The 18369-nt window shown below is 36.2% G+C and overlaps 1 protein-coding gene across 1 annotated transcript in view; it reads right to left on the reverse strand.

Annotated features, from left to right (window-relative positions):
- Positions 1-18369, reverse strand: part of SCEL (sciellin) — a 101384-nt gene that overhangs the window by 14131 nt on the left and 68884 nt on the right. Inside the window, exons 22-26 of the mRNA XM_012000659.1 lie at positions 18253-18312; positions 14788-14847; positions 14584-14643; positions 14383-14439; positions 4523-4585 (exon numbers count right to left, since the gene is read on the reverse strand). Of these exons, the coding sequence (XP_011856049.1) occupies positions 4523-4585; positions 14383-14439; positions 14584-14643; positions 14788-14847; positions 18253-18312 (300 nt within the window). The remainder of the gene's footprint in view (positions 1-4522; positions 4586-14382; positions 14440-14583; positions 14644-14787; positions 14848-18252; positions 18313-18369) is intronic.

Consider the following 18369-nt stretch of genomic DNA (forward strand, 5'->3'; position numbering starts at 1 on the left):
TCTCAGCAAACTATTGCAAGGACAAAAAACCAAACACCGCATGTTCTCACTCATAGGTGGGAATTGAACAATGAGAACACTTGGACACAGGAAGGGGAACATCACACACTGGGGCCTGTCGTGGAGTGGGGGGCGGGGGAGGGATAGCATTAGGAGATATACCTCATGTAAATGACGAGTTAATGGATACAGCACACCAACATGGCACATGTATACATATGTAACAAAGCTGCATGTTGTGCACAGGTACCCTAGAACTTAAAGTATATATATATATATATATAAAGAATATCAACAATCACCAGTTTGCAAAATCCACAAACAGGAGAGATAAGTGATTTGCCAACAGTACTGTTATGGACTGAGATGTATTCCCCCAAAATTTATATGTTTAAGCCCTAACCTTCAACATGACTATATTTGGAGACAGGGTTAATAAGGAGGTAATAAAGGTCATCTGTGGTTCCACAGAACTGGAATCCTCATAAGAAGAGGAAGAGCTACCAGAGATGTCTTTTCTTCTGTGTACAGAGGAAAGGCCATGAGAGTACACAGTGAGAAGGTGGCCATCTGCAAGCCAGGAAGAGAGGCCTCACCAAAACCAATCCTGATAGGATCTTGCCCTTGGGCTTCTAGCCTCCAGAGCTATGAAAAAATAAATGTCCATTGTCTAAGCCACCCAGTCTGTGGTATTTTGTTAAGGCAGCCCATGCTGACTAATACTGGTATCTTTTCCCAGTTGTGTTTATAATGTGATTAATGACAATGACTTCGTGGAATATTTAATTTTTATAACTGTGAACAAAAACCAAATGCTAGGTTTGTAATGTGGTACAACAAACTCTTTGATGGATTTTGCTCCTCGTGTAGACTTTGAGGATGATAATTTAAACAAATAAACCATTATTTTGGAGTAACTTTAAATGTACAGAAAAATTGCAAAGATAACACGGAGAATCCCTGTACACCTTCACCCAGATTCCCTTAAGGTTAATATCTTATGTAATTATAACAGAGTTGTCAAACCTACAGAATTAATATTTGTACCATACTATGAACTAAACTACAGATTCTATTCATGTTTCACTGGTTTTTCCATTGGTGACTTTTTTCTGTTTCAGAATACAATCCAGGATACCATATCTACATATCCATCATGTCTCTTTGGCTGCCTAGGGTCTGTGATAGTCTGCCAAGTCTTTGTTTTTCATGGGATAGTGATAGATTTTATGACAGAAATGTTATCTTAATGACAATTAAGTTGTAAGACTAATTTTTTGTTATTTGGAACCATAGGAATAGAGTTGGGGAGACAACACTTTGGCAACCAACAAAACAGCCCATAGTGCCTTTTAAAATGCTACTGGGCCCCATATCCAGATATTTTAATTTAACTGGTTTGGGGTACAGCTTGGTCACTGGGAACCTTTAAAGCTTTCCAGTGAGTCCCTTGTACAGTCAAGGTTGAGAATCACCGCCTTAGAGGTTGGGAAGTCCAACATCTTACTCAAAAGAGCATTGATTCTCAAAGTGTAGTCCCTGGAATAGCGAGTGATTCAGATGTACCCAAAAGTTTGAGAACCAGTGTAATAGAAGAATCTCTGCCAAATTATTCCTCTCAAATGCCTTGAATAATCCTTGTAAAGGAGAACTCATGACTCATAGCATATGTCACTTGACGGCTTAATTGTTAGGAAGTTATCCTCCATTGAAACAAACTGCTGAATTGTAATTTCCAATCAATGGTCACAGTTTTGTTTCTTAATTAAGCAATGACTCTACAAATACAAACCCAAATATTGTATTGAATCTTATAGAACTCCAAATGGATTTACACTTGAGAAAATGTTCCCTGCAGTGGAAATTCACCTTGAAAATTTACCTAAAACCCTCATACACTGCATATGAGAATATAAAATGATATGGCTGCTTTGAAAACAGTCTAGCAGTTCCTCAAATGGTTAAATATAGAATTACTCTATAGTCCATCAATTTCATGCGTGGTATATACCTAAGAGAAATAAAAACACATTTTCACACAAAAACTCATATACGAATGTTCATAGCAACATTATTCACAATAGTGAATTAAAACCCAATATTGAAACAATCCAAATGCCATCAGGTGATGAATAGATAAATAAAATTGTCTGACCACCTTATCATTATATGATTTTAAAAGTATTACAGTCCTTAAAATCTGTGAAGTGGCTCTATGAAATTAATTTCACTCACAGTCACAAACCATTTAGTTTAGGGAAAGACTTTATCATTTAGAATTGAAATAAAAATACTTAAACTTATTCCTGTTGAGTCTCAGAAAAAAAAAAACAAACAAACAAAACTAAAGCCTCAGAAGTAGCGTCAGAAACAAAAGTTTTTCCTTGACCTTCTCCTGCCCGCCTATCTCAGTCTCATTCTCCCGCAAGGATAGCCAAAGAAACTAGAATCCCTCTTCCCCAAGGCAAGTCATACAAACCAAAACCCCTTTCCCCCAAAGCCAGCCGTAAAACCTGAAATTATTACTCTACCTATCCCTTCACCTTTCTTTCTACGTAAAAACTGGCCGTAAAGAAATTATCTGACATCCCTTGTTTGACTGTAGGTCATAAGACCCCCATTCCAGAATGATTCTACCCCATGCCCAGAAGGAAGGAATGCATGCTCAAGAGGTTAGGAAGAATCCAGGGACACAGGCCTTGCTGGCTTTCCCCATTCAGTCTGTTGCCATTAGGTCATATTCTTTTTGTCCAATCATATTTCTTCATGGCTCTCTGTACTTTATTGAACCTAAGTATTAAATGAACAATTTCCCATATATCTTTGGGTCTTCATTCTGAAGGCTCCCATCACAGGTTAAATAAATTTATATGCCTTTTCTCTAATTACTCTGCCTTTTGGGAGTTGATATTTCAGCAAAGCTTCAGAGGGCAAAGTGGAACTTTCCCCTTGGCTCCTACCTTCTTAACGAATCTAATTAGAAAACATATATTTGCTTGCGCATCCAATTATGATGTAAAGTGAATACATTCATAAAATGAATCACGTCTCAGTTTAGCAGATTTTCCTGGGATGCTTATTTAGATTTTTAATTTGATTCATTAAAGTACCTGAAGAGGTAGAATAAGCTGAAGTTACAAAGAAGCCAAAACTGAGAGGTAACACAAAATTTTGGTTATCAAACAGAAGAAGAGCAGAGAATAAGGAAGCCAATAGGTACAGGGAAGGACAGGAAAAAGATGGACAAAATCCAATACTCAGTGACTAGCTGAGTTGCATTAGTGACAAAGAACTCTAGTTAATGTCCAAGGGTTCCAAACTTCTTCAGGTCAAGAATGAACAATATTCCAATTGAGATCTTTCTCAGGCCTGGCAATGCCACCATTCCTGCTCTTGAACTTCCATGAAATTCCATTTCCTCATTAATCCCTCTGATAAAATCCCATTTCATTAACAAGTCCAATGGAACTGGAACACTTCTCAAATTAAATGGGAAATTCCTTAATTATACTTAACAATTTACTTGTAATTTTTTTTACCCCAATCACTTTCAAATAATACTTGAATGAGATTAGTTTAAGTGTAAGCCCAGTTCTATTCCCAAAAGAATTCATGTATTTCCAGGATAAGCAGATTCTACTGAAAATTTATCCTCCCTCATTCTCTCAAAGACTTTCTCAAGGTCACAAACAGAAGGAAGAAGATGATTTGGGGAATTAAAGGAATGAAAAGAAACTATCTACCTGTGGAATTCAGGAATCTTTTATAGACAATATGAAAAAGAAAAGCGAACCAGCTCTTTTGCTAGCTTTCCCATTCTCTGTAGATGAAATCAACAATATCATTTCTTTACATAAAAAAATTAATACAAAAGGCAACTGCACCTTATGAAGCTGAAAATAGTATCTATTATATTTAGTATTCCCTCATATATAGGGGTAAGAATTGCTAAACATGGAAAAGTTAATTTTTCCTAAAGTATACAGTCTGTGACAAAAATGAAGTATAGCTCCTGTCCTAAACTTTCTTGTAATGGCCAATAAGGTGTCACAGTTTTAAAGCTATTATACCCTATGGTATAAAGAAATTTCAAAATTAGCTCCTGTTTTGTGGCTGTGATAAATTCATGCATTCTTTTAGCACTAGGCATCCAGGGAAGAGATTCCCAGAGTGCTTTCTGCACTGCTGAGAGCTTACCAAGCAACAGTAAGTAAAAATAAATCTTCACAGCCCCAAAGAGCTTTGAATTTCCATGATGCCATTTACACTAAGCAATAGAACAGCAGGCCCTGAGTCAGAAATTCTACAGAATTAGAATTATGTTGATTTTTTCCCTATTAGCTATTAAGCACCATATAAATTTTTATGTTTGGATTATATATACATATACACATACATACACACTATCCAAATTATATATTATATAATATATAATGTTACATATCTAATCTTCTAAGGCTATACAATATATGCAGATGCATATGGAATTCATAAGAAAAAAGTGATTTATAATAAGCTTTACCTTACATTCTTGTTTTCAGAAACATGAGAATTTACTTCAATTAATTTTTCCAGGTTCTGGTCTCTAAGGAAAAAAATATGTTATTTATATATGCATGTATATATGATTTAGTTACAACATAATGACAGGAAATAAGAAAATACTGAAACATTTAAAAATCAGCGCATAATCTTAGACACAGTCATTTGTGACCTACCAGGCTATGGGAGATTGAATATCTGATGTTGAGCTATTTGATCCATACAACTCATGGATCAAACATGGAAGTATGGATTACATCGTGAAAGAAAAATAAAGAACTAACTTTTTGGAAGGTTTGGGAAATCTGATCTGAAAAGAAATCAATAATTTTTATTCACATTCAGTTCATTTTTCTTTTTTTATTGATGTATAATAGATGTACATAGTTTCGGGGTATGTGTGATGATTTAATACATTCATATAATTTGTAAAGATCAAATCAGTGTACTTGGGCTATCTATCACCTTAAATATTTATCTTTTATTTATGCTAGAATCATTCAACATTTTCTCATCTAGTTATTTGGAAATGCGTAATCAATAATTGTAAACTATAGTCATCCTACTGATCTAATACTATGTCTTATTTCTTTTATCAAACTGTATGTTTGTACCCATTAATCAACTTCTTTCCAGCTAACATTTAATGAGTATTATCTCTGTGTCATGAAGTACTAACTGTGTTTTCACATGGATTATCTCATTCAGATCTCACAAAATCCTGCAGAACAGTATCTGGATCTCAGAAAGGCAAAGTCAGTTTTCCAAGGCCAATTAACTAATTTTCAGAAGAGTCAAGATTTGAGATGATGCCATCTGCCCACCTGAAATCAATTCTTAGATGTTTATCCAGAGACCTTATTTAGGCTTTGGGGATCACAGAAACAAGGGAAATCAACTCAAAATTTGAATAAATAATTCATTATGTGGGGGATAAATGGAGTGATTTGATTCTTATATCTTGGGCTGCATTAATGATTTGACACCCTTTCATGAGACACAAGATCCTCTGGTATGTTATTTATATATTAGGTATAACATTGATAGTTCTTTTTATTTTCTTTTTTCATGAGTTATGAAAAGTCTTTGTCATAGGGTAGGAGCACTGTTTAGAAGTCCAAACAATGAAGCCCAGTTTTTTCCTTACTTCTATGAGCAAGTTAGCCAACCATTCTAAACTTCATTTTGCATATTAGTCTGTTTTCACGCTGCTATAAAGAACTGCCTGAGACTCGGTAATTTATGAAGAAAAGAGGCTTAATTGACTTACAGTTCCATATGGTTGGGGAGGCTCTAGGAAACTTACAATCATGGCAGAAGATGAAAGAGAAGCAACTTCCTCATAAGGCGGCAAGAGAGAGAGACGGGGGAACCAAAACTACTTTTAAACCATCAGATCTCGTGGAAACTCACTGACTCTCATGAGAACAGCATGGGGGGAACTGTCCTCATGATCCAATCACCTCCCACTAGGTTCCTCCCTTGACATGTGGAGATGTGGAGATTATAATCTGAGATAATATTTGGGTGGGGACACAGAGCCAAACCATATCATTTTGTAAAGAAGGACACTAATGTCCAAACTCACACAATTGTGGTGAGAATGAGTAAGTTAATGTAAATAAAACTCATGGCACAGTGATATGGTTTGGCTGTGTCCCCACCCAAATCTCACCTTGAATTGTAATAATCCCTATGTGTGAAGGGTGGAGCCAGGTGTAGATAATTGAGTCATGGGAGTGGTTGTCTCCACACTGGTCTTGTGGTAGTGAACAAGTCCTAAGAGATCTGATGGTTTTTTAAATGGGAGTTCCCCTAAACAAGCTCTCTTGCCTGCCACCACGTAAGACATGCCTTTGCTCCTCCTTCGCCTTCCACCATGATTGTGAGACCTCCCGAGCCATGTGACACTGTGAGTCCATTAAACCACTTTTTATTTATAAATTACCCAGTCTCAGATATGTCTTTATTAGCAGCATGAGAACAGACTAATACACACGCAGTGACTACAGTTGTGGGTGAATTGAAAAAGCATAAAAAAAAAAATAGAAGTGCAGTGATCCTGCAGTTGGCACTATTGATTCCACATTTTGAGAGGCCACTTTCACATTTTATTTCTGTCCTAAATTGTCACATCTTTGGAATTAACTCTGTTTTTTAAAAATCTCCCCTCTCATGGTCCTAAATAGTGGGTTCAAATAAGATTACACATGGAATCAGTATATAGATTCTCACTCACAAATATTGATAAAGATGCAAAATACGGTAAAATGTTCTCATGTTTACGTGGGGTGAGATTTAACACTCTTTTTACATAACATCCAAGCTGTCAATATTGGTATAATATGCAAATTCGGCAGCATTCCCTAGCGATACTTAAGCCTCACATTTAAAACACTAACTGCATACTTTTGAAACTGTAGAAAATAGGGTAAATTACTTTTTAAGTGAGTTACAGTGGAATTATGCCAATTAATGTAGGTAAAAAGTACTAGGTTTCAGAAGTAGCTCGGAAGTATCAAATTATTGGCTCTGCAGTCCGAACAATGTAAAATTCAAAACTGAATTCTTCTACGTAACTGCAAGAACTGAGTAAGATAATCTACTACCCTAAATCCTGCAAACTGACAAATAGTCACTAGAGTCTTTGGATTTGCCTAATCCTTGATGGTCTCCACTAATTACTAGAGCCATCTTCTTGGCATAAGGCGCCACTAAACTATTTTAACAACCTAGGCCATTAAGAGATCTTCCCCTTAATGTTTTAAGTAATACTTTACTAAATATTTGGGGATAGTGGAATAAAATTAAAGGGAGTATCATGGTATTCCATGATTCAGTTTCCTAAAAATGTCAAATTGGGATGGTGGGCAGTGGTAAATAGTGGAAGATTATTAGGAGGTGTGAATCTTGGGCAATTAGAACTTTGTTTTTCAAAGTGATTCCCCCTCCAGTGCTAATGCTGGAGGAACTGAGTGCTAGTTTTATAGGGAAACTGGTGGCTTTCATTACAACTTGAGAGTAGGGTCATATTATTGTGGCCTAATATGGCCTTGCACATAGTAGCTGCTCCATAATTTAATTTAATTCCACAAATTAATTCCATTTGTGGAATCAATTTAAATTATTAATTTAAATTATCTTTTCTTTTTTGGGGAAGCCTCTTACAACCTTACCCAGCTCTGAGAAAAGATATTAAAGGAACCCCAAGGGAAAGTATTAGCCTAGACCATGAACCTTTAAGATTGTCTGGTCTGTCTATATCTAGGGACATAGTATCCACCAAAGTCATGTGGAAAAAAGACCAGTAAAGCCAGTTATGGACATTTCACCTCTATCTCTGTCCATCACCCAGCACCTGCCTTGCTTCACCCCTGAATGCACATGTTATATTTATTTCTTTTTTGCACAGCTCCTAGTCCTGGCTTTGTTTCATTACCTTTGGAGCTTGTTCTGGGTTGAATTATATACTCCCCCAAATTCATATGTTGAAGTCCTAACCCCCAATACCTCGGAACGTGACCTTATTTAGAGATAAGTGTCCTCAGAGGTAATCAAGTTACAAATAGTGTCTCTAAGATGAAATTTGGACTCAGATACACACAGAGGGAAGACAAAGTGAAGACATAAAGTGAAGACAGTTTTCTGGCTGGGCGCAGCGGCTCACGCCTGTAATCCCAGCACTTTGGGAAGCTCAGGCGGGTGGATCATGAGGTCAGGGGTTCCAGACCAGCCTCACCAACATGGTGAAACCCCGTCTCTACTAAAAATACAAAAATTAGTTGAGCGTGGTGGCAGGTGCCTATAATCCCAGCTACATAGGTGGCTGAGGCAGGTGAATTGTGTGAACGGGGGAGGCAGAGGTTGCAGTGAGTCGAAATCGTACCATTGCACTCCAGTGTGGGCGACAGGGCTAGACTCCGTTTCAAAAAAAAAAAAAAAAAGTGAAGACAGTTTTCTACAAGCCAAGGAGAGAGGCCTGGCACAGATATTTCTCTTTTGGCCTGAGAAGGAGCCAGCCCTGTGGAAGGAACCTACCCTGCTGACAGCTTGATCTTGGACTTCTGCCCTCCAGAACTGTGAAACAACAAATATTTGTCTTTAAGCCACCCAGTCTGTGGTAGTTTGTTATGCAGCCCTAACAAATAAATACAGGTTTGCTTCTACCCTCACAATGTGATTACATGTATTTTCTCAGCCTTATGGTGGACATCCTCAACTCCTCCTGGCTTTGAACACCTGGCTGCTATAGATACTGCCCACATACTGCTCAACTTCTTTTGTACCTTAGTTTTCATGAGAGGGAGAAAGAATGGGTTTGGATCTGAGAAAGGAGAAGAAGCCAGAATCTTAAAAATCCAACAACTACGGACAGATAACTCAAAATTGCAACCTATGCATGCCTTCAAAGAAACACATTTCCAAAGAGGAAATACAGTTGCAAATCACCAAGAAAACTATATTATTATTTGTTTCATAACATTTTTCTTATTTTATTAAACACTACCACATATCAGGTTTGGTAGAGTAATATTTATTTATTTAAGGCTAGTCAAGTGAAGCAGTGGAAGTGGAAAAGGAACAAAGAAATCTATAACTGGTGTGAGCAGTTAGGAGTAAACACCACTGCACTCAGAGCAGCCAAGATTTTACTCTGAATAATCTATACCAATATTTAATGCAAAATACAAAGTTCCAGATGAAGAAAAGTACAAAATGTGTATTTACTTTGGCTATTCACTCTGATTGATGCCATCAGCTACATTTGAAGATCCAGTAAAAGAAGCACAGACTGCTCATAAGCTTTCCAAGTTAAAGGCGATAAAAATAAATTTTTGTTCTTTAATTAAGACCACATCAATTGCATGGTGACTTTTACACTGTGGTATAAGATGAAGAACTGTGAGTCAACTGTGAAAAATAGATTTTTATAGAAATGCAACCAAATGCTGCAGGGTTAAGCAGAGGCTTGATTCCAATCCCCTTTCATGGCAGTGGCATAGAAGGCAGGCAGACCTTAAAATAGTATACATTGATGGACAGGTGGAATTAATTCTAAGAAAATCACCAACTTTCTGTAGTTACAGAAAATTGTTGAAGAGCAAATTGTTACTGACTATTGCAACTAATAATGTTTTTTGTTTGTTATTTAGAGACTGGGGTCCAGCTCTGTCTCCCAGGCTCGAGTGTAATGGTGCTGTCATAGCTCACTGCAGCTTCGAACTCCTTGGCTCAAGCAATCTTCCCGTCTTAGCTTCCCAAGTAACTGGGACTACAGGTGCATGCCATCACACCCACCCAGCTAAATTTTTTTTTATTTTTGTAGAGACAGGGTCTCACCATGCTGTCCAAGCTGGTCTCAAACTCCTGGCCTCAAGCCATCACCTCACCTCAGCCTCCCAAAGTACTGGGATTACAGGTACCTGGCCTAATAATGTTTTTTAAATGTAGATTTCAGAATATTTGGGGAGAAATATGAGTTATCTATGACATAAAGCCACAGGACAATTTTTGAGTAATTTATCCATGTTATAATAATGTCATTTATTTTCTACTACCACATCAAAAACTATAAACTCTCTTACAAAGCAGGTGAAGGAAAAAAAATAAGAGATTCTGGAGACCCAGGAATTACGTCTTTTACTATACAACTTTTCCTAGGAGAAGCTCTGCATATGAGAAAGTTATTAGCCCACTCCTAACTGTTCTTCCTTTCTCATGTGGGTGTGGGAGGTATTTATTAATAGGCAGCAATATGTTTCTCACCATACAGCTCATTTAAATTGCTTTTGTAGAGTATCAAACATATTTACAAAATTAAGAGTCTTCATATAAAAAATGTACTATGGTATTCCTTTTATGCCAGGAACTAAATCTTAGGCATTAGGCGTTAGTTCAGAAGGAATACAGTGAGAGAACTGGTATAATTCCTTAACTTATTGACATAGCAAAATAAGCCCAACTCTTTATATTTTTACGTATTTTTATAATTCTTTTCAGTGAGGGAGTCTTAAAGAAATTAACAGGTCCATAGAGCAGTTAGGCAATTCAGGTATTTTAAATATAAGATGTGACCAAGAATTTCAGTGGCTCCAATTCACTATAGTTTATTGAGATTATGTCATGAGCAAAAGATAGTCATTGGCTCAAGCAAGGAGACCAGTCACAAGAAATCTGATTCTTTTCATTTGATTTCACTCATAGGGGCTCAGAATGTCACAGCTGGAAGGCTAGACTTTCTCTAAGTGGACTATCACAAGGCATTGATGAGGTTGAGATTTATCCTTTAATTCAATATTTGCTAAATACCTAACATGTGCCAGGCATTGCATTATGCACTATGGGTAAAGAAATAAACAAGGCAGACCCAGTAGTTACCCTTAAAGACCTTATAGTCAAAAAGGGATGATTAAATAATAACTCTCTTGAAGAAACCAACATTATGGGACAGAAAAGACAGATCGAGAACATCTAGAAGAAGCATCTGATGCAGACGTGGTGGGTTAGAAGGGCTTCCCAGAGCCTGAGTGAGAGACACCTAAGCGGATACCTAAAGGATAGGTAGAAGTTAGCCAAGCAATAGCAATGAAGGAGGAGTGAGGAGTATGCAAGTTAGAGGGTGTGTGTGGGTGGGGTTTGCTTTTGGGTGGAGAATGATAATAGATTGGAGTGGGAAAGCCCATAGATGCCAGATCATGGTGGGCTTGGAGACCAGGTTAAGGAGGATCATGGCCATTATGCAGTACCAATGGGGAGCCACAGAAGGAGTTTAATCAGAATGACATGATCAGATTTGTGTCTTAGGAAAACCACTCTACAGGGTGGCAAATGGATTGAAGGGCAGAAGGGGAGATTGGCAGCAGAGGGCAAGTTAGGAGGCTGAACAATAATCTGGACTACAGAACCAGTGGGTATGATGAACTGTCTTGGACCACTCCCTGAGATTAGGTGATGCATCCAAAGTGATTGATTGATTGATTATGGGGAATGAAACACCAGAAAGAGTCAAGGTTGTCCCCAAGTTTATGTTAACAGAAATATGAAAAATATGCAATAGGTAGTTAGGAAGGAACTCTTCTCTTTTTGGAATACTAAAAACTTGGGGATGTCTTAACAAATAAGAAATCCTTAAGAAGATGGAAGTATAATGCCACAAACAGTTAAGAGTATTTTTTTTCTACTTTAGATGAAGGATGCCTTTTCTAACTGTAGAGACGGTGGTGTCACTAGATGCTTTTCAAATATTCATTCAGGAGCAGATATTTAGCGTTTTAATAATCAGTCTAACAACAGCTTACAGGCTACAGATAACTGAATATCTCTCTTTGATACTGGTTAATGAAAATGTGAAACTGTTACTACCAAAAGTCATGCAAATTCTTACTGAATAAATGAAAATTTTGTGCACATCTGTATTTTTTCCTAGAAGAAGTTCAAGGATGCCTGCTTACATTCTGATCAATGGCAGTAGTTTATTCAGCCCCTAACTATGAATTAAATATACAGCTGCTGGAAATGTCAGCAAAGTCAGATGAAAGAACTCTGATTCACGGCTGTTACACTATTAAATAATCAGTGCTTATGTCACATTGAATTGATGTAACAGTGCCCTGTGACTGTTCTTCCTACTGAGAGGCACTTTTAAAATGCTCTCCTTCATAGAGGGCAGAATGGATAGATTATAGATACGGGTGGCTGAACCAATTGAATGAAGTCGCTTTTTTCAAATAGATGGTTCAGTCTTTCCTGTTTGTCTGCTTTGTGATGATTCTTGAACATCCCAGCTGATTCTCATCATATCTGTCATACTACTAAAGAATAATTAGACATAGGTTAGGTTAGATTTGTGAATCAAGCCACCATCTTAAAACAACACGATAGCCAGTATTTTTAAATTTTTTTTATAGTAATCATATCTGTATACGGAAAATGTCCTCTTTCTATGGATATTTGATTAGGAGTTGCTGAAATATAAACTACCTTTTTACCAAATTGGCCTCTTATAATAAAACAACAGGCTAAAAACCCTTCTGAGAAAGTTACCGTTGTCAATAAAGCACAATTGTCAGAGGGACTGAGGGAGGAAAGAGGTGGAGGGAGGAGATGTGGGAGAGAAAGTGAGAGACTACATTTTTCACTGTCAGTTATTACATAACGTGGTTATTAAACCTAACCACTTTCAACATGATTGGGAACTTCGTAAAACTGTTACTGATAAAAAGAAAAATCCACCCAACAAATGCCACTATAAAGAAAGGGTTCTACTTCGCAAAGATATTTCCGTACATTCTCAGCAGCAGAGTCCACTGTTATTTCAGTTATTAGAAGAAACTCCACATGCAGCAAGGTTTTCTTTCCTCCCTGTCATTTTTACAACAATCCTCCAGAATAAATATATCTGATCATTGTCCTTTAACTGTGTATGAGCAGCAGAGGATCATAGGGAATATGAAGAATGGAAAGAACAAGAGAGTCTGAGCTGATTTTACCACCGATCTTTTGTTTTCCCTCTAGATAGTGACATCAGAAGTTCCTGAGTTTAAGTCCAGGGTGTATTTTCTTTCTTGAAAAGGTTATTTAGTACCTTTGAGCTCTAGTTTCTTCTTCTACAAAATAGGGTGCATGAATAGATTTCTCATGGGATTGTTGTGAAGATTAAATGTATGTGAACTGCCAGTCATATCCTAGGTGCTCAAAACAGCAAGAACAAAATATGATACTCAGATAGAAAACAAATTAGGAGATGTAAGAGTTAGGCCAATCATGAATTACACTTTCCTGTTTCTCCTAATGGGTTCAAAGTACTTTATCATATGTTAATTTCTTTTTGTCATTTTAGAATATTGGACTACTACTTCCAGCAATGTATTTATTATAATACAATTTCAGGTCAGTAGAGCCATTTGGACTTCTGATACAGTGCACTCTTTTGCATTGTCTATTACTTTATTACAGGTTAATAAAGCAGTTTATGTGAAATATATCAAATAACAAATTATAAGATATCGTAAGAATGTAAAATGGAAGTTTATGGTTAAAATCTGTAATATTTTGTGGGCCCACACTAGCTGTGGATCTAGGATTTTGAAGACCATGAATATTCTTTCCAATGTTCTACAGACATGCATTCTAATGTTTTACAGACATCCACAGAAACCATTAGTTTGGTTCAACTTCTTCAAAATATCTTTTTTCCTTATTTAATTGTATTCATTTCTTTCATTTCAGTCCTAAAACTGTATTTTCTGTAGACAATAAACACTAAGTTGTTTTAGTGCAAATAAGAAGCCCAGAACTAATTCCAAAATAGTGCAATTGATTCCAGAAGAGTGTGATATGTTTCCTTGTTGACAGGAGTCACATGGGATGGATCGTAAATGTATCCTCATTTAACACACCAAAGAAAACTAAAAGTCTTCAAAAGAAAGGCAGGAAGGAAGAAAGGAGAAAAGAAGAAAACAAAAAAAGGATAGGAAGGAGTGGTTGATGCCTGTAATCCCAGCAATTTACGAGGCTGAGGCAGGATTGCCTGAGCCCAGAAATTTGAGACCACCCTAGGCAACTAGTAAGACCCCATCTCTAAAAAATTTTTTTTAAATTTGCTGCCAGTTACTCAGGAGGCTGAGGCAGGAGGACCACCTGAACTCAGAATTTTGATGCTGCAGTGAGCTACGATTGTGCTACTGTGCCCCCACCTGGGTGATAGAATGAAATGGAAGGAAGGAAAGAAAGAAAAAAGGGAGGAAGAGAGGAAGGGAGAGAAGCAGGGAGGCAAAGAGGGAGGAAGAATTTCCTACCCTAGAAACTTGTAAACATGTCAAGATAGTCAAGGTCATTTACCGATTAGTGTTTCTAAGAGCTGAAGGTTTCACTTTGATAAGATTGTCCAAGTCTCGGCTGCTTAAAAGAGGGAGAGAAAAAAGTTCAGATTAGTAATAGGTTTTGGGGTTGTGCTAGGTCAATAAAGCAACATTATAAATCTACTTCATCCAGGGGCAACAGACAAATAAAAACATGAATTGACTGCTTCTATTTGATTACCTCTGATTGTTTCTGATTACTGCAGGATTTACTTTGATGAGGTTAGCAAGATCTTGGTTTCTTTAAATCAAACAATAAAAAGAGAGCAGGTTAATTATGAAGTTCTTTTGGTAATATCATTAAGGTTATAAATCTGCTTGAAGTAATAATAAAACTTAATATTCTTTCTGACCAAAGCACATTAAAACAACAGAGTTTTATTACCTTTGGTTGTTTGTGAAAATTTCAGGATTCACTTTGATGAGTTTATCAAGATCTTGTTTTCTTTAAGTGGAAAAAATATTAAAGCAACTTGGATTAGAGATAATGATAGGTTTAAGGTAATTGGAAATGGAAAGGATAATAGTGTAAGACATTGTTTTAGTATTGACTAACCATGAAATATGTTTTCTAAACAATTTAGGGGATGAAGAATTACGCTTTATCAGAAGAAAACTTACTCGAATTTCATACATTTTATTGACAGAGCCTATCTACAAGGGCATGCTGGTTAAGTCACCATAGCAAACATTTGGTAACTGACAATTGTTCATTCTTGAATGTATTAACATTATGAAGATACCAACTGATTTTAATATCCTTATTTTTAAAACCAGGTTAATCAACTAAGGATATCAATTAAAAAAATAAACTCTAAAATGGGGATTATTGTTAATATAAGGCTTAGCAAAGAGAGTTCCAGCAATCCATCAATTTCAAAGTGTTCCTCTAAACCCATTTTAATACTTATTCAGAGACATACATGGCAGTTATCATGGCAAGAGATTGCAGAACTGACAACACCTGCTTCCAGTACCATCTGGGAAACAATCTACATGTACCTCTCCCTGCAACAGTGCATTTTCCTTATATAAAAATAAAATACAATTTATTCCTAAAAAAAAAAAAAAAAAAAGGATGCAAGGTCAGGGACCAAAAGAGCGTCATTTAGAGATGAATCATCAGAACGTCTGAGAAAAGGTCTGCATTTTCTTCCCCAGCCTTCAACCTTTCCATAGAATGTTCAAGGCTTCATTTAGTTTGATTTATTCTTCATGGTTCTCACCTCTCCATAGCCTATGGAAAGGCTCTAACTGAATTTTCCCTATTTTGAGCTTTATTCTGTGATAATGTTCTCAATTGAACATAATAAATTGATATCTATGAATACTATTAAAAGAATGATTGACATATGAAAACTATCCACAACATAATTTCCTTGTGTAAACTGATGACAAAATCTGTCACAAAACTAAACTGTGTCAGAAAGACAACAGTCTTTAAAATGAGGTTAATTTCACATATTATTATAAAATACAAAGAATAAAACTTTGTAGAGTGGACAGTATGTTCAAAAGCCACAATTTTAAAAAAATATACAATTAATCACAATATTGGTTAGTGTAACTACAGATAATATTTATGTGTCAGCAAAATTAAGAGTAACATTAAAAAAAAAAACAAAAATCCACTAGAACTTCCATTTTCACTGTCCTACTGAGCACAAAAATTTAATTTACCTAATAATCTAGAACAATTATATACTAACCACTGTTACATAAAGCCCAACAAGAAATACATTTTACATCACAGCCTAAAACTGTCTTTTACCGACAGCCACACACACACACACACACAAAGACATACATTTTATGAAATAATATTCTTACTACATAAGAACTCTCATATTTTCTGTTCAGTTCATTCTATTTAATTAAGAGAAAAATGCTGATTGCCATTCACTAAATTAATTACAAGACCCTTTAATGAATTGCAACCCACATTTGAGAAACACTAGCTCAGAAAACATAAATATATGCTATATTCTACCACCACTCCTATAAAGACAACACCATGTGTTAATAAAACAAAAATCTCAGGAACAGTCTGGAATTGCCTTGATTGATAGCATCATGCAATTTTTGAAAACAACAAATATGTAGATTTTTTTCAGGCCCTAGATCCTGCAAAGCAAGATGTCTAAATTTTATCCAGGAAAATGTAACATTTTTTTCTCTCAAGTTACTGTTTTTATTTATTTAGCTTTAAGAATGTAGTAAAGGATACATTAGGATATTTAGGTTATTATTACTTTCATGCAGTTTAAAAGCTGTAAAGTGTTTTGCAATCATTTGCACATTTGTGCCATTTTAATCTATGAAGCAATCTTTCAAGTGACCCTGTAAGAACAGTAAAAAACACCTCCTGGTCATCGCACAGCAAGAGCAACACTCCTATCTTTACAGCCTCTGCTATTTCCCAACGTGCTTAATTAATTTTTATGTATTTTAAGATCAAAGTCTGTGTGCTGTGATGTAAAGACTAGGAGGAGTTGGGCTGGGAGTTAGAAGATCTCACAGATGACTGTGAGATTTTCGCCCCTGGTCTCAGTATTCTCATCTGTAAATGAGGAGGTTGGATTGGATAATCTCCAAGGCTCTGTCCATCTCCAAACATCTCCTCCTAGGACTCCATGAATACGAATTTTACTGCCTCTGTGTTTATTAATTAGCTCTCAGTATCTCTCCTTTTTAAGAATGCAACTCATTGACAATATATTCTATATTCAGCAAGCAGTACATGAGTGCTCCAAAATGTAATATATTAAACTGACAACCTATTATTGTCTTGGTGTAGCATCTCTGTGCCCCTGGTACATAATTAGCTTTAATCTATGTTAATTGCCTGCTGTTAATAAGATTGAATATGCCTACTGAATTCTCTTTTTGGCTTCCACAACCTATAATTATACCTAATGTACAAGTAATGATACCTGGTTGTAAGCTGTGAACCCAGTAGGTGCTCAGTAATTATTCACTGCCTAAGAGATGATAGAACTACTATCAGTCTTCCACTAATTTTTTCTGTGGCCTGCTCAAATCACTTAACCTTTCTGAGTCTTAATTTCCTCTTCTGCAAAATGAGTAGATTCATCTGGAACACTGATTTTCAAAATTATTCAAACGACTGGGCCAAGATATCCTAAGGTTCCTTCCCTCCATCTCCAAAATTTTACAATTTGTATACGTACCAACAGAACTTAAAAGGGGAAATCATGAAACCGTTCTTAAGATATATTTATATATAAAACAGTAATGTGTAATGATATTAAGTCTTCAATTAACTATAGACAAAAAGTGAATTTCATTATCTTACTGACATTACTTCAAGAAGAATTATTAGACTTTAGGTCCATCACCTTGCTGAGCGCAGTAAACCTCCCAAGAACAATGAACCTCATAAAATTTCCACTGACTACCAGAAAACTCTAAAATGAGGTGAATGACATTGCTAATGATTAGTCTAATGAAGTGTCTAGGTCTTTTTTCAAAAAAATTAACTACCATTAATAAATTCTCATCAATTTCAAAGACAAAAGTATTAATTTCAATACCATACAAAACAAAACATCAACAGCTCCTAGACTACCTATGTTCCTTCCTGCCCATTTCTCCAACCGCTCTGTTCAGTTCCTTTACTGGAGGCTTAGAGAAGAGAAAGCACCGCCATACATTGTTTCCAGCTGCCTCTCTTTCTTGCAATTAACAAATATTGAGACATCTAGGTTTCCACCTGCGATGATATTTTGAGATTTGCATTCAATTTGCCCACAGAATAATTCTAAATCATTTCTATTAATTTTGGGTTTACTTAACGAGAAACATAACAAAACTCACATCCATCTCTTACCCATCAGTGTTTTTGACAACTTTGGGGCTGACATTAATGTGTTCATCAAGACCTTGTTCACTGCGAAAACAAAATTAGAGGAAATTGGCAAATTTCATACCGGCATTTCTTTTTTTT

Source organism: Mandrillus leucophaeus, unplaced genomic scaffold (genome assembly GCF_000951045.1).
Source record: "Mandrillus leucophaeus isolate KB7577 unplaced genomic scaffold, Mleu.le_1.0 Scaffold638, whole genome shotgun sequence".
NCBI classification, from domain to species: domain Eukaryota; kingdom Metazoa; phylum Chordata; class Mammalia; order Primates; family Cercopithecidae; genus Mandrillus; species Mandrillus leucophaeus.